Genomic DNA, 15,972 nt, shown 5'->3' with positions numbered 1-15,972 from the left:
GAAACGTGCAGAGAGTCTTTATGGCTCATTGTTTTTCTATCATTCATTTATAGCATCTCGCACAAGAGGGTCTCTCGTACTGTCCTAGTATGTGGTCTCTGTAATGACCAGCAGGGGGGAGACTCCACTGGTGGCCTTCAATCTAAAGGTTTTGGACATCACGAGGCTCAACCCCCATTTGTGTCTATTCTGCACACCTCAGGGACCCCCTGAGCTCCGGTTCACACACTGACCTCTCGCGCTCCTTCTCCAGCAAGTTGGTGAACTCGTCGCTCTTCTTCATGAACTCTCCGTGGTTCCTCTTCTCGTCCTCCAGCTTGTACAGGGCCTGCTTGTGCGACTGCTCCACCATCAGCAGCTGCTCCAGCATCCGCCGGTACGTCTCCCTCTGCTTCTCCACCAGCTTGTCCAGCTGCAGAGAAAAAACATCTGTCACTTTTAAACCGCTCAGACAGTCAGAGAAGGGATTTAAGTCGCTCTGCACTTAAGAGTTTGTTACCTCTTCCATGGGCCTCTCGTAGATGTCTTCCTGGAGGATTTCAGACTTGCCCTGGATCGAGTCTCTCTGCAGGGCCTGAAGGACTTTCTGTGGTGTGACAAATCCATATTTGGCCTCCAACAGAGCCAAGTCAATTTTCTCTGCTTTCAGCACCGTGATCACCTCATCTCTGGCCTGTAGTGGGGGGGAAAAGGTGGATGTGGTGAGAGTGTATTTTGTGGATCAACATAAAGAGAAGCAAATACTGCAGGAGCAAGACAGCTAGAGATAAATCTGAAGCCACAGCTAATAAATAACCTCAATATTAATAACTGAGTTTGACCTTGTCTGGGTCCTAGAGCGGTCATCTCTGACAGAAATGCACTTATGACTGAGTTACTCCCTCAACTGAGAACTGTCAGCTTCAAATCCTCTACTGGATTGAACATTTATATCAATGTGGTGTGGAAACTGAGCTTCAGATTCCTTTAAAACAGTCCCATAGATCACTGAAATGTTCTTCCTTTATGCACTAAACTGTGACCATCGCTAAAGAACCACAGAAGTGTTTCTCCTCCACGTGCATGAGTACCCAAGACGTTCTTTGGCAGCATTAAGGAGGCACAGGGAGATCTCTCTGCAGCTAGTTTAACGAACATGAATTATGAGTTTGATAACCACAAACAGATCAACAGAAGGAGAAATAAAGAGATGTCCAGTTTTTAAAAGAACCCATGATTTGAAGACTGCTTGCTCGCATTAAGACAAACTTTGCCTTGTTTCTATCACACAACAACAGTGCCAGGGGATTCCTGGACCCAGAGCTGGTATGACAGTAAGCAGTCTCAGCTGTTCGCTCTCCATTAACACTGGCTTTTAGTCCACGTCGAGTGCCCACTCTCTGACTGTCTGACTATATGTCCGACTTGGGCTGATGCCACGTCTGGAGGCCGCTCTGCTACTGTTCCCAGGGTTAAGTCCCACTGCTTGAATTACCTGCAGCTCTCCTTCCAGCAGGCTCAGGAGGAAGACGAGATCATCCCGGGAAAGGTCCCTGCCCTTCTCCCTGCGACCACCCTTCGCTGCACCGCTGGTACTGGTGTTGCTACTCCCGCTTCCACTCCCACTGCCACTCCCACTCGCACATGTGCCGTTCTTGCTCATCTTGTGATTCCGTTGGATGGTGCCGGTGTCGTCGGGAGGTTCTCTGTGACGGCTGCGACGCTCAGTCCTTCCTGCGGGGTCCTCCCGCTCTGCAGAAGTCTTTCGTGCATCTGTGTGCTGCTGCGACAGCTTGGCCTTGGTCACGTCTTCCAGACTGTTGCTGCGGGATCGCATGTTCCTCTACCTGCTGAGGAAGAGAAGACGCAAGGTTAAAGGTGTTTGCATGTTAATTTTGAACACCAGTTTCTTGTGCTTGGCTTTGAGAGTCATTTGCATCACTTGTTTCCTCACAAAGGCATAAACACACACTTCACACTGTGCCAAATTTGAGCCAGTGACCTTCTCTTTGTCGGGCTTCAAAAACAAATCCCTCTCAGACTTTATTATGCTGTCATGTGTCATCAATCTGCAGGGTTTGTTGCATCCAGTAGATACACTTTGTGACTGATGAAGTGATTCTGGCCATGGAAATAAAGGTGTGAGTGAATATGGACGGCACTTTCACTTAACCTGCCTATAAATCCCAAATATCCCCCAAACAAACCTTTCACTTCAGAGGAAGGAAGACATCCAAACAAAGCACAGAGGACAAACAAGAAGAGAGTGAATGTATGAGTCAGCTCTGCTACACGGCCTCAGAGACATGACAGACATACGTCTTGCTCGCGTCACTCTGTGCAGATAATACCTACTCTATCATCGTACTCCAGATGTACACATTACATCCTCCTCTCTTGCCGTCAGCGTGTCGTCATTACCCGACATGTTATTATTAGTCACTCTGCAGATACAGTCATCATCGCAGCGTCGTGCCATCGACCACAGAGCGTGATTACGCCACATACTCTCTGACGCTGCCAGAACCCTTTTGGAACTTGAACCCGAAGTCCTGTCGCAACAAATTACCCAAAAACTGACGGCTGTTATTTACGGTCGATGAATTTCACCATAGCATGAAATTTCTGCCCAGAAAGAGGCAGCTGGAATCAGCCTGCCAGAGGATCCAAGCGTGGACTGTGTTCTTGTGTACCTACTTGATGATGATAGGTGGTCGATGTGTTTGGGGAAAGAGAGGGGAATCGGAAAAAAGGGGGGAACATCACAGAGAGCCGGGACTTAAAAAGCATCATGGTCTGTTTTGGAGTACACAGTGTGTCTTTGTGACATCTGGTTTATGAATGGACCATTCAGTGACTCACTGAAGATGATAAATCGAGCTATCATAAATACATGAATGTCGTAAGCTGCGACAGAGCTGTGGAGCTCCCAGTGCCAAGAGAGTTATTACTTCTTCACCTTTATATTCAGCTAAAGTAAACACATGTGAAAGACAAACTAGGGCCGGAGCAAATAACATGCCGAGACTCATTTCTGAGTGTTTGATGTTTGAGGGGAACAATCCGCCTGAAGGCATTACATCATCGTGTATGCAGAAGTTCTCTGATGGAGCTGGAGAAGTTAGTGTTGCTAAATGTGATATTTCTCAACCCAGTTTTTATATCCTCAGCTTTCTGTGGAAGGCAACACTCAACGCTCGTAAAAGTCCACTTCCGATTAGTAATGAGAAAGTTTCCAAAAACACTCAACAGCCTCCCTGAAGTACAGATGATCTGAGCTCTTATGGGGGGCTTGGTTTTAGGAGATCATCAGATTATTAAGCAGCCTGTGAAAACTGAGTAAACAACAAGCTCCATCTTGACCAACCATCTTTAACGTCCATCCCAACATAAAGGACTCGCGTGTTTTGCATAACTGAGTCTTAAGATAGAGAGGAACATCTCACATCCCTGACAGAATCCGCCTGACACGCTTTAATTGCACCTTCGAAACATTGTGTTCAAACTGCGGCGGTGTGTGTCGGCCTTTGTGTGAGGCCCTCTGACAGTTTATGAGTAAGAAAGATGGCTGGGTGATTGCATTGTGCACACTCTAGGCTAGGCGCCACATGATTCAGAGCTGAGGTAATTCCCTGCAGTCTAAGACAGACTCCACATCAACTTACTCAGATGTAGACAAACCAGCTTGATGTGTGTGTGAGAGAGAGTGTGTGTGTTCTACAGTATGTAACTCTGGGTGTTTGTAACCTTATCCAAAGCGTCATTAGAACAGTATGTATCCTGTCTAATGATCCTACATGCATAATTAATGTAGCTTTCAGTCACTCCTGCACAACAGCCGGTGGAGATTAACGAAGCCATGATGCAACAAACACATGCATGGAAAGCTGCAGGACACAGTTGAGAAGCCAGATTGTGCAACAAACCCGAGGGTCACAGACATGTTGCGCAGCCCCGCCGGGATTCCTACATGTGCAAGTATCACATATCTGCAAAATCTCCAAGATGGATCACAAATATATCACATAGTTCATAAAGAAGTTCACAGAGGGGACGGGAAAATAGCTCCACTCTGGATCTGACGTATCTCCAAATCAATCCCTTACTGCCGTCGTGGGAGATGAGTAAATTGCTTTGGAGATCGCTGCTATATCTCTGGAAAGTGATGTCCCTGATCTTTGTGAATTGTGTTATTAGTTATTGGAAACTCTGAGAACAGGGTCCAGATTCTGACACACATTAATGTGGTGAGAAAGGCCGTAAAACTGGCTAAAACTGGGCTGATTTGTGTTCAAGTGGTGGTGTAAATAATTGGTTGAACCGTCGTTAGACTCCTTTACACCTTTCTTCCATTACCCAAACACTGACTCTGCTCCCAGAGGACTTCTCCTTTTGCAAATTTAAACCCAAAGATTTATAAAACATGAGCTTTTTATGTGAAGTTTTAAAGATATATCTCAAAAATAATACTTTTTAACAAGACACTGCTCATGTAATCAGGCAGTTAAACTCCTCTGGGTGTCAGAAAAGCAAAGTTAATCTGACTTTTCTCCACCATTAAGCCCTCAAATCCCATCACTGTCAGTTTCGCAGCATCACAGCCTAAATCCAAATAAACACAGGGTGTTAATTGACTTTGGACGGCGTCCCTGCTCAAGAAAAAAAGACGCTGTTTGGAAATTTCCTTTGGGCCTTCCTGTGCTGGAGGAGGCAAAAATCACTGGCTCTTAAAAACGCTTGTGCTCGCTGTGTGGGCACATATTTGCTCCATGACAGTGTTGTGTCGTCAGCGTGGAGAAGGTGTGAAGATAAAACTGCCAAAACACAGAGGTAATTAGTTGACATGTGTTGCTTTGAGACCTCAGATAACCCCTTCAAAGCCTTGGAGGATGTTTGAGGGAGATTAAATCAAGAATAATGATATTAGTTGATGAATTGTTTCCCTCAGATTCAAACAAATCAATATTTACAAGTTCCTCTTCCTTATTGTCCTTCCTTCTTACATCAGTAGCTTCAAAAATAGCTAATCACACAACAAAGTATGCTCCTATTTTACCTCCATGATCTTGTTGCGAACCATGATGAAGTAGTTTTGGTTTCTAATCCCTTCTGTAGTAATTGCCTACTTAACATGAGTGTTAATGGGGTTTCCTTGGCTTTTGGAGCCAGCCTCAAGTGGACACTCGATGAACTGCAGTTTAGGTTTCCACTCTGTGGGAAAGTGTTGGACGTAATCTGTCGACCTCCTCTTATCAAGTCTCTACCTGTGCCTCTAACGCAATAATAACAGCTCCATCTGTTGAAGCACTTACTGTGGATAACAGCGAGCATGAACGGGTGTGTGACATGTGTAAAACTGCCCAGAGATGACTTATCCCTGCTTTGTCCTCTTACTAATCCCATCCAGCGAGTGTCAGGCGTTTCTGTCAGAGCAGCTTGAATAAACTCCAGCAGTCTTTTTTTTATTATTTTGTGAGCAGGGATCGCTGCCAGAAGGTGATGTTATTATGATTAACAGGTGCTCAGATCTTATGCAAGGAACTTGGCCGCTCAGCTCGGTTTGGGGCAATAAAGACGACACATTGAAAGGAATCATTCAAGCACAAACTCAATAATACACAGAGAGAGGATTAATGAATGTTCCTTTTTTTAGTTTACAGGCTCTATGACTTCTCATTTCAGGTATGCATGCATTTATAATTGAATGTATAACATGTGTGCATACACAGGAGTTTCTAAAGAGCTGCAGCAAGTGGACACACGCACACAAAGAGAGAGTTTGTTAAGCAAAGTAAAGCTAGAGCTGACGCCGCATTGCTTAGAGTGAAATGTTCACTATGTATGCCACTATGCTCAGAATATGCAAGTTTGAGAGGGGTAATCTTAGTCAACAGTACATTCACTGCCAATTTAAAGTTTATGTACTTCATGTGAGTCTGTATCTTTATGCTACTTTCAAATCAGAGGCCATTATTGCATGTTTTGTTGTAACTTAAGCACCCGACAGTGCAGCCGATATTCCTGCACATGCCTCCTCTCCACCAGCTCGTAATGTCAGCCCACAACGAGGTGGTCTTACAAAAGGAGGGAGATGGAGGTGCGCTGTCAATACTCATTTAAATTCACAGTTTGGACCAAAGTAAGAGGGCTCAAACCAGAGCCGTACTGTCGCATGACTCAAAATTAGCATCATTAATAAAAACAGCTTGCTTATTCATTCATAAATCCCCCCCCCCCACCCACCATCCTTTACTTTCCTCCTCTCCTTCCCTGAGGCCCTTCCATTACCTCCAGCTCTCATTAAGCAGCGAGGACAATGTCCGAAGCCAAGAGCAAAAGCTGTTACTGGAAACAGTTGGCAGTTTGGGCTTGTCTAGCTGGGACCACCAAGGTTTCCTCGACTAGCTACCAGGTCAAAAGGCTCATTCATTCAAAGAGTTTTTAGGGAATGAACTCACCGAGCCAGTCGCTCAGTCAGAAACGCTCATAAAGTCCGTCTATAACGGACATCAACTATTTCATCCTGCATCTGAACCCCGTAGAAAGCCATCAGGAGTATTATTTGGGGACTGCTGGGACTCGCAGGAATATAAAAAGCCTTTCCCAAATATATAAAAACGTTGTGAATGTCCCTTTAAATACCTGCCCACTCCCGTCTAAAAAAAGAGTCCTTTAGTGATGACTTCACTTTTCATGAGAGCTGGAAGTGGAGCAGAGGCCGGGGCCGTTAAAGTGGGAGAGGTGAAAGGTGAGGAAGCAGGTGTGCCACACAAAAAAACACACCTCTTCACTCTTTTCTCCCGCATGCTCGGAAACAGCAGCTCGTGTGGACGGTTTTCATGAGAGTAGAAACACACACACACACACACTCCACTCACATAACATATGCACGCATGCACACACACCCTCACAAATTACAGAGTAAATTCCTGCAGGCTGACATCATGCGGCTGTCAATATGATTGAGGGGAAGAGACGCAGATCAAAAGAGAGCGGAGAAAGGGAAGAGAGGGAGGGGAGAGATGGAAGATCTGGAGGTGGTGTGCGGCCTACTGTACACAAAGTGTACACTAAATCACTACATTGAGTAATTGTTAGAGGTCTGCAACATTTTCCAACCTTCTCATGAGCTCACTTGTTTAGTCTTAAAGGGACTAAAACCAGTTTTTGTCTGAGGGGAGTTTACATTCAACATGAAGAGGTTTTAATCTACAGATTTCAACTCCTTTAAAGCGGCATGAAGACAAAATGTTCCATGCATGCATGAAGAGTACTTTCACAAACCAAACTTTTGTGCAAAAACATTTAGAAGTTTGAGCTGCAGTGGAAAACAAAGAAGTGATTGTTGGAGATGTTAGCTTCCAGTGTCTTCCATCATGTTGCAGAATCCGTTTGTTACCCATGAACAATCGATCATGCCGACCAGACGCCGGTCTTTGTACGATGGAAGCTAAATCGAATCATATTTGAAACGCTTGTTTTCCTCCCAGCGTGCGTCCACTCACAGCAGAGCGTCACAGTCAGGCATCGATACATCAGAGTTAACCGTGTACCGTATGAAGTGAGACGACGGAGCGTCAGGTGTGTGTGTGTGTGTGTGTGTGTGTGTAAAATCAAATCAGATGTCGCTCGTTTTTCACTCTGAAGTCAGGTGTGATGAATGTGAGGTCGCATCCACCTGCTGGCTGTGTAATCAAATATCCGCTTTGTGAAGTGAGACGATACGTCATTCTGTTTTTATCATCACAGAGACATTTTACGTGCACACGCTTCTTTTCTGTCCTCTGCAGTGATTGCACCACACATGCATGAATACAGCACTCAGCATTCATGATATCATCTCTCTTTGGACGTTAGTGGAGAAGAACGTGGTTGCATCTGAAGTTGAATTAATGCACAAGCAGAAACATGTGTTATCTTCTGTGTATGCAAGGTAGCAGTGAAAGGAAGGACTCAAAAAGAAAGCCCTGAAATCCAGAGAGAATGTCTGACGTATTTTGCAGAGTAAGGTCATATATCTTGAATTAAGGATGACTTTCAAACATGCAAACTGCACTTACTGCAAAGTTTAGACCCTAATCTTGCAGCTTTTAGACACCACGACAGATAAGAAGTCAAAATAATCCCACCTTGTTGTCTAAATGACAGACACAGGGAGATTCTGTGATTGAACACTTGTGTTGAACTTGTGTTTGAGGCCGATAGCTTCTCGTGTTTCCTCTCTTAAGTGTTATTGAACTGTGTTAAACGCGTTAGCTATGCTCTGACAGATGGACTGTCGGAGAGTAAAGAGCAGCACGCTGTGCTGGAGGGGGTTACAGCATCCAGCCAAACAAAAGAAAGACCCAAGTGTTTACAAACAGTGCAGGGGTCACCACAGCAACAGGTAGAGATCGGCGCTCTAGGCCTGGAGGTCGGATGAGGTGCCATAAAACCGTCGGGGATGCTTCCTGCGATCATTAGCCTGCTGGACTATAAAGCAACAAGAGAAGTGGTTTGGGAATTCCTCTGTGCTGAAGTCGTGCATCGCTCCTTAGTCTGAGGACGAACACCCGGGGTCAGAACGAGGAGCTGCAGCTCAGATCCAGGATGTAAGACAGGGACTCGCTCCTACAGGGGCTGATGCAAGTTAAGATGGTCAGCGTGGGCATTTTTGGCATCTGCTGCATGATGCAACCCGGGGAAATCTTTGGACAGGCCACAAACTGTAACATTTCATCCTGCATGCATGTCAAACAGAAAAGGAGCACAGTCAGGGAGAGGTTAGCTCCACTGTGTGTTTGTAAATCTGATTATGGGGATAAACTCATCGAGCTGGAACGGACGTGAAGCGTGCAAAGTCCTTCAGCAGAGACGATGAACACCACTGGAGGCAGAAACACTGAATCTACTGATAAGAATGAGAAGTTTTAACCTCCATTATCTCTTGTAGGACTAAAGATAACATTCTTATGCATAAAGAGCAATACAAGAATGTGTTTTGCAGCAGGGGGCGCCATGCTGCCACGAGGAGTTAGATACTTTAAAGCTATTTGGTGCAGGTCTCAATGAAAGAGCACAGATAACTTTATAACACTACATCAGGACACTTTTAAAGATGCATACTAATACTTTACTTTTCTAACTCTGAGCACAGCATCAGAGAAACATCAGCCGAGCCAGTGATGCTGTTTTTTATTCACCACGCTCCCTGCAGCTCTCTCACCGTGTCTCTATGTTTAGCCTGGCCTCGATACACGCCCCTGACATGCAGAATATATTTAATATCCTGTATTGGCTTTCATCCGTTGGCAGGTGCTCCGCTCGGTGTCTTCGGACTGTAACCTTGTCTGTTTGGGAGCAGGTGATTATGAGAAAGAGAAGCTGGAGGGATGATGGGGTTTGAGTTGGTGGTCTGGAGCTGCTGGATGGTTTTAATGTTGTACATTTAACACAGAGGGGTCATGAGGTTCAGTGCAGGAGGGATGCTGTGTGATGGACTGTGGTGGGACTTTGCCTCTTTGTGTGGTGAGACTTTGAGTAGCAGTTTTTTGGAAAGGAGGATAGGAGAAGGTTTGATTTACATCTGGACCACTTCACTGTCTTCATATCATCAAATCCGAGTGGCTCATCTAACATCTCTCCGTCTGAATCTCTCCTGATCTGGCAGCGTTTTAAAAACACTCACATCTCCTTCCATAACTTAAAATGTGATCCTCTGTTCCTGCTCCCCCCTCGGCCCCTCTTAGGGGTCCTGTGCGCCCAGCATGACGGAGCAGAACCAGAGAGATCCTGTGGTTGGAGGGTGTGAATAACTTACATGATCTGTCAGCTCGAGGGCCACCAGTGAAGAAGACAGATCACCTCCGAGCCCCAACATCCTGACACCCTGATCTCCACTTCTTCATCCCAGACATGCCCCCTCCAAAAACACTCAATCAACAAGACGACTGTCGGGTCACAAAGATGTTTGATTTGATCTGAAGAAGAGGAAGATGAAGCACTGACATACCCGCTTTGTTGACATATGGTCTGATAGTGTTTGTGTTGAGCAACCTCATAGAGGAAGATCCACAGTCGAGGGATGACAATCAATAAGAGCAGATTGATTCTTTATCAAGATATGAAGACTTGTGATGGAGTTATTTTTCAGTGGGGGGTTTTGGGTTTAGTCTGGTATCTGTGGAGGAGTCGGTCCACCTCCTGGGCCCCCCTGACCCTCCTCTCTCCGTGTGCATCTCTCTGTAGGTGCATGTTCACAGGATCCTGTTTGTGCATGTGTGTGTATTTCCAGTGAAGCATGATTCAACACCAGAGTGAAAAAAGGAACTTCCCCTCGGGGATTAACTAAGTATATCTTCTTCCTCTTCTTCTTTTTGTTCATGTCACACTCAGCTGATATATTTGGAGGTTGTGCATGCCCTATTTTAAATTTGATAAGATGTAGTTAAGATTGAGAACATGTTTAAGGCTTAAAGGATGGAACAGCTCATCAAACATGGACTTAGACTTAAATAGAAACTGTTGAATATGTTTCCACACTTTTCATATTTCTGTGTTTGAGTCCTTTACATTTTTTAAACTCCTCCAGTCTGTCTTTATGTCAGGTTTTGTTTAGACTAATGCTTTTGTGTTAGTTAATGATTCCAGGTTAAATCTGTCTCTATTTGAACTCTTAGCATCATTCATCCAGCAGAGGGCAGCACTTTTTTAGTTTTGGGAGGGGCTGCAAAGAACTGATGCTGCAGATCTCCATGAACAGTTCCTCTTATGCTCTTTAATTCTTTTCTTTTGCAAACTTAAGTTATGATTTTACCTTCCACATCTTAGTCATCATCATTTAGTAGTAAAGCATGAGACTGCATGTTTGGAATGATAGTTTTTGAACGTGATAAATGCATTTTGCACTCCCGTTCCTCTTGTTGTAGTTGCTGCATGTTTGATAGATTACTAGATTAATGACTTGCAGACATCCTGCATCATCAGAAGCCTGAGATGACTCTCAGACAGGTCGTAGATACTGTGGTTGTAGTTTTATAATTGAGAGACTCAGTGAATAAAGTTCTTTGCCCTTTTATTTCCTTGCAGAGACGATCCCCACAAAACTTCCTCTTAAGGTTTCCTCCATTAGCAGATTAGAAAGTCAAAAGGTTCATCAGCTGTTCAGCAGGCTGTCGCTCTGTCTGCTGATTTCATCCACGGCACGCTTCATGGTGAATGAAGTCGATCCCACCCAGCGTAGACTGAAACGATGTGATCATTGTATGTTTTTTTATTCTGCAGAGCGTCCTCTCTGACTCTGCGTCAGGTGGATAACAGACTCATCAAAAACAAAGACATCAGCTTCCACTCACTCATTCATTAACGGAGGCATTCCTGGTCTGTTCATCCATCTGTGTGGAGACGGAGGATTGACAGTGGAGGATTATAGGGTCACTGCATCCATCAGCTGCTGCACATGCTGCCACTTTGCCCCTCAGTGCAAATAGGTACAGTGTCTGACTTAGTAAGGAGAGGTCTGTGAAGTAAAACCACATACTGATAAACTTAAAGATTACAGGTGCTTTCAGATGTGTTGGAGACCCGGGGGATTCTGGTTTCCTGGTGTCTTCTTCAGTCTTGTTTTATCATCACATTCATGGTGTTTTTAGACGGCAGTCATGGGAGTAGAGGTCTGAATGCTTATCATCAGTCTCTGCTTGAACTATCTTTGCTCTTTGGGAACACAAAACACAGACTGATAAATCAAATGAAGGTAGAGATGTTGTTTCTTCATCACCCCTCAAACTAATGACTGCTGCGTCCTCTACTTTTTACTTGTAATCCAATCTGTCCAGCGGCCGTCGAACCTCAGGCTAAAATTAGGGGTCATCCAATCCCCCCCCCCGCACGGCAGAACTGCAGAGCATAGCCGAGACATAGCCCGGGGGTGTTAGAGCACGTCCTGTTGAGGAACTTTACTGTAGTCTCTGAATCCTCCAGAGGCTCCAGGGTTTCATTTATCAAGAGGTAGAGGGACTTTCCCCCGGCCTGGATCCTGCAGCACAGCAGGCCTGTTACTGAGATGCTGCAGATTTGTCTTATACTCTGAAATGAAGCGTTAAAATGAAGATAAGCTGGATATCAATGGTGATAAAGGAGGAGTGTTGAGTTTGCATGGATGGTTGAGTCTCTAAACCAGCTCCAGAGACGAACACAGTCAGGCCCCTGCAAGTTTTACGACTATAGCAAGCAAAGGAAGAGCTGATTGGCTCCTTTTTCCTTATTCCAAGGATTAATAAATTCTAAGTGGGTCTTTTTCATCCATAACAGGCTCCTGTATCTGCTGGAGACTTTCAAACACTTAGATCACAGATAAAAGTGGTCCAGAGTCGGCTCTATACGGCGGTCTATCTGTTTAAACTTCTGTATCCAGAGGATGACTCTCCGTGGACGCAGCTTCCTCCTTTACTTTATCAGAAGGATAATTAAATGAAGGCTTAACTTTGCCTCCTCACACCTCTCCGTCTCCGTCCCTGCAGCTCTGCCCTCTGCGCAGTTACCAAGCAACCTTTGTGATGAGTCACACCTTCAGCTATTTACAAGTCAAATGTCTGAGCTGTAATTAGAGCATCGACCTTATGACGGCGCAGTGTTGGGATATAATGCACATCAGCAGATCAATCAGGAGGAGGACTGTATCTGATTAGGTGACAAACAGGAAGCTGTGATTTCTTTGTAATGAGCAATTATTGGAGTTTGTGTGTTTGAGACGTCCTCAGGGATTCTGTCGGCACTTTGTTAACGGGGATCAGGATCTCATCATGCAGCAGTGTGATTTTAATCCCATCCAGAGTCAGTCCCAGCTAAGATGTCCAGACGGTCTACTGCCTCCTTTTAGATGAGAGATCTACCACGTCCAACTTCCTCTTCCTGACACCTTCCCACCTTTTGAGACCCATCCAGCTCCAGATGTTGGTCACAATTATCACAAGTTACTTTATAGGAATGATCGGCCTCGTCATCAGTGGTCCTCTTTGCTTTTGTAGATCATGTAGTGGCATCAGTGTTCATTTTATGCCGTTTAATAAGAAGGTAAAATCCCCTCACAGGAGTTTGAATAACCAACAATGCAAGGGTGATCATGCAAATCTGTTTCCAGGGCTGTCAAAACAGCCACCATCCTTTTTTATGGCCACTAGGGGTCAGCGTCCGCAAGATGCATAACCAAAACAGGCGTAATTGCCCTTGAGAATTAATGTTAGTGGTTATGTTTTCATGAGAAGCAGCTGCTTTGATTTGAGATTTACTGAGAGCAGTCAGAGTGACATTAAGAGCTACTTTGTGAGATGGAAAACCAAAACAAGGAGCTGAAAGGAGATAAAGTAGTTCAAGAAAGGTAAGGCTAAATTAAACAATGAGATTGTTTGGATTAGTCTCCTCTGCCTCATCAGTGTGAAGTCTTATTTCATAATATATCAGACATGAATCATGAAAAACTGTGTATTGAGTCTCTGCAAATCCAAAAATGAGGACAAATCCCACTCTGTGACTTTTTAAAACACCACTGTAATGAAGTATTGGCCTGTGCATCAAATTAAACCACAAGGGATGCAGTTTGTCCCGAGGTAACCCCGATACGAGAGAACAGATGATAATGCAGTTCCCTGCCTCCTCTCCTGGCTTTGTTAATATTCAGTGACTGTGCTCCTTCCAAGCTGCAAAACACCGTTCCTCTTTGAGCTGACTCATGTTTTTGTTGTTCTCAAACTCAGTGATGCTTTAGTTCTTTAAGCAGCGTTGCAATTTTGTTTCCCCTGACTTTAAAGTTTGCGTTGTCTCGTATCAGGTCAGAGCGTGAGTCATCAGAGTGTATCAGCCTCGTATATTTCTATGATTGATAACCAGTAGTTGTTTTTTTGTGATGCATGCTGGCAGATTCAGTGAGTGAATGTTTCTGCAAACCTCTGATTTGGATGAGAATAGCTTGAGAAAATAATTCAAGGTTGTTTTGAAATTAAAGCTCAGGACAAGCTGCCCAAAACCGCAGTTTATCCTTCACCACTTGGACACCAAACTGTGAAGCAGTATTGTGGCTTTGCCCCCCCCCTGCACCGCCTATGAGTCATCTTGGCAGATGGGTGTAATGCACCCTCCTTCACCCTCACAGACACCGTGTGCTGTCGAGCCCTGGGCCTCATCCCAGCCGCTCTCCTGCCAAACACAATCCCGCTCTGTAAAAAGTCACGCCAATTTCGGACATTTTCCAAATCTGTCCTGTGTGCTGTGCGTGCTAACGGGAGTAAATTACCTGTCACAGGCTGCAACACTGACATTTCTCACTGCTGTAACACTGCTGTCCTTCCCTGCTCAGTTGCCTGTGTGCTCTCAACATGCCGAGCCTCTCTTAAATAAGAGGCAGCAGTTGAAATGTTAGTGGGTCATCAGAAAATAGCCTGATAATTGACCCTGTCATTTAGTGTATGCAGGAGCCACAGAGCCATGCTAAGCCCCCGGGTCTGTTTCTGTAGCGACAGCAAACACACAGAGGGGCAACAATGGAGGATGAAGCTGAAGGAGGGCGATCGCAGCACGGCTCCAGGGGGCCTGTGTTTCTTTTTTTTTTCTGAGGTGCATTTTTAGCATCAAGCTGCCACCTGTGTCGCTTTATCCAATCATGTTACATATGCCAAGAATTTCACAACCAAAGGCGATGCCCGGGTGGGAATACAAAGCAGAAATAGCAGCGAGATGTTAGCCGGTTCATGTTGAGGTTGGCATGACACAGAGGACTGTAAAGATCTCTTTTACATAATGCAGAGCTGCAGAGAAAGCTGCGAGCTGGGTGCAACATTAGTCAGATCACAGGGTTAGATTTATAGTTAGTTACATAATTAAGTTAGCTATGAAGCTGATTCTTTATTGACCAGGGACAAGTTTGTGAGAGGACTAGAGCCACTTGGAAGAATCTATCCAGGAGGCAATAAGCTTAGAGAGACAAAGAGATATGAAAGAAGGAAGCAGCCACTCTAGCTCTTTCTAAACTTAACAGGTGTAATTTCCTGTGCCTCTGAAGCTCACTCATTTTTTCAGCCCTTAAAACCCTACAAAGGTCAAAATGTATCTTGTGTGCACAGAATAACTCATGTGCATACTTGTGCACGCACGATAACTTGTGTGCACATCATGATGTCTTGTGTGCACCAGATTATATCTACTGTGCACAATTTATTAACATTTGTGCACAACATACAACTTCTGATACAAGATTATCAAAGTTGTTACACAATGTTTTTATGTAGTTTGAAGTGTACTTGCAAAATCCTTGCAAACATACATGAGTAAACAAAAAACAGAGCTTAGAGCTAACCCTCATAGCTCTGTCGTTTCTCTCTCTCTCTCATGGTCCACACATTTTGAAGTGGACGTGAGCTCCTCGTGTTAATCTCTGAGGCCGTGGTCTTCATCGTGCACACGGTTTCTGCTGCATCATGGAAAGCATCGGCCGCGTCACAGCAGAGGAATCTGACTTCAGCGGGCCGTGGTTTTAAATTTAACACAGAACATTGGCTCTAAATAAAGAGAAGGTGATGACGCACCTGCACAGAGCGGCGACGTTGACGACTTACATGAATAGCATTGGGAAATGAAAAGACGGCAAGGGTTAGACTTTAATGCTTTAGGAGCGAATCCCAACACTACACCGCCTGATTAGTTTGATGAATCACGGTGCAGCGCTGACTCTGTTCTTTTCCATTAACTCTTAGTGAGATCTTCTTAGTGTTGCAGTAACGTCAACATAAAGTTTCACAGCTTTTACTGCAAGCTGTCACTGCACGCATTGTCATTTTCAAATCGTCTGTGTCTTGTCTTCAGGCTTCAGGTTGTTCCTCAACGCACACAAAGCCAAATCCAGTAAAGTAGGATATGCAATGCTCTGCATGGGAGTTTACAGTCTTAGTATGAAGGTCAGAGTCTTTTGTTTTATTGGGAAGTTCACTACAAGTGTTCTGTATAGATGGTTCGTCCAGTGTT

At 44.7% G+C, this 15,972-nt stretch overlaps 2 protein-coding genes across 2 annotated transcripts in view; one reads left to right on the top strand and one right to left on the bottom strand.

The window, feature by feature from the left end:
• The window catches only part of LOC117808326 (epithelial cell-transforming sequence 2 oncogene-like), a 62,049-nt gene that overhangs the window by 37,325 nt on the left and 8,752 nt on the right, over window positions 1–15,972 (top strand). The gene's annotated exons all lie outside the window — the stretch shown is intronic.
• The window catches only part of filip1l (filamin A interacting protein 1-like), a 46,987-nt gene that overhangs the window by 26,071 nt on the left and 4,944 nt on the right, over window positions 1–15,972 (bottom strand). Inside the window, exons 2-4 of the mRNA XM_034678004.1 lie at window positions 1,475–1,829; window positions 500–673; window positions 234–412 (exon numbers count right to left, since the gene is read on the bottom strand). Coding sequence (XP_034533895.1) covers window positions 234–412; window positions 500–673; window positions 1,475–1,816 — 695 coding nt within the window. The 5' untranslated portion in view covers window positions 1,817–1,829. The remainder of the gene's footprint in view (window positions 1–233; window positions 413–499; window positions 674–1,474; window positions 1,830–15,972) is intronic.

This window comes from Notolabrus celidotus, chromosome 24 (genome assembly GCF_009762535.1).
Source record: "Notolabrus celidotus isolate fNotCel1 chromosome 24, fNotCel1.pri, whole genome shotgun sequence".
In the NCBI taxonomy this organism is placed as follows: Eukaryota; Metazoa; Chordata; class Actinopteri; order Labriformes; family Labridae; genus Notolabrus; species Notolabrus celidotus.
The sequence above is the reverse complement of the archived record's forward strand: the minus strand, read 5'-3'. Positions and strand labels throughout refer to the sequence as shown.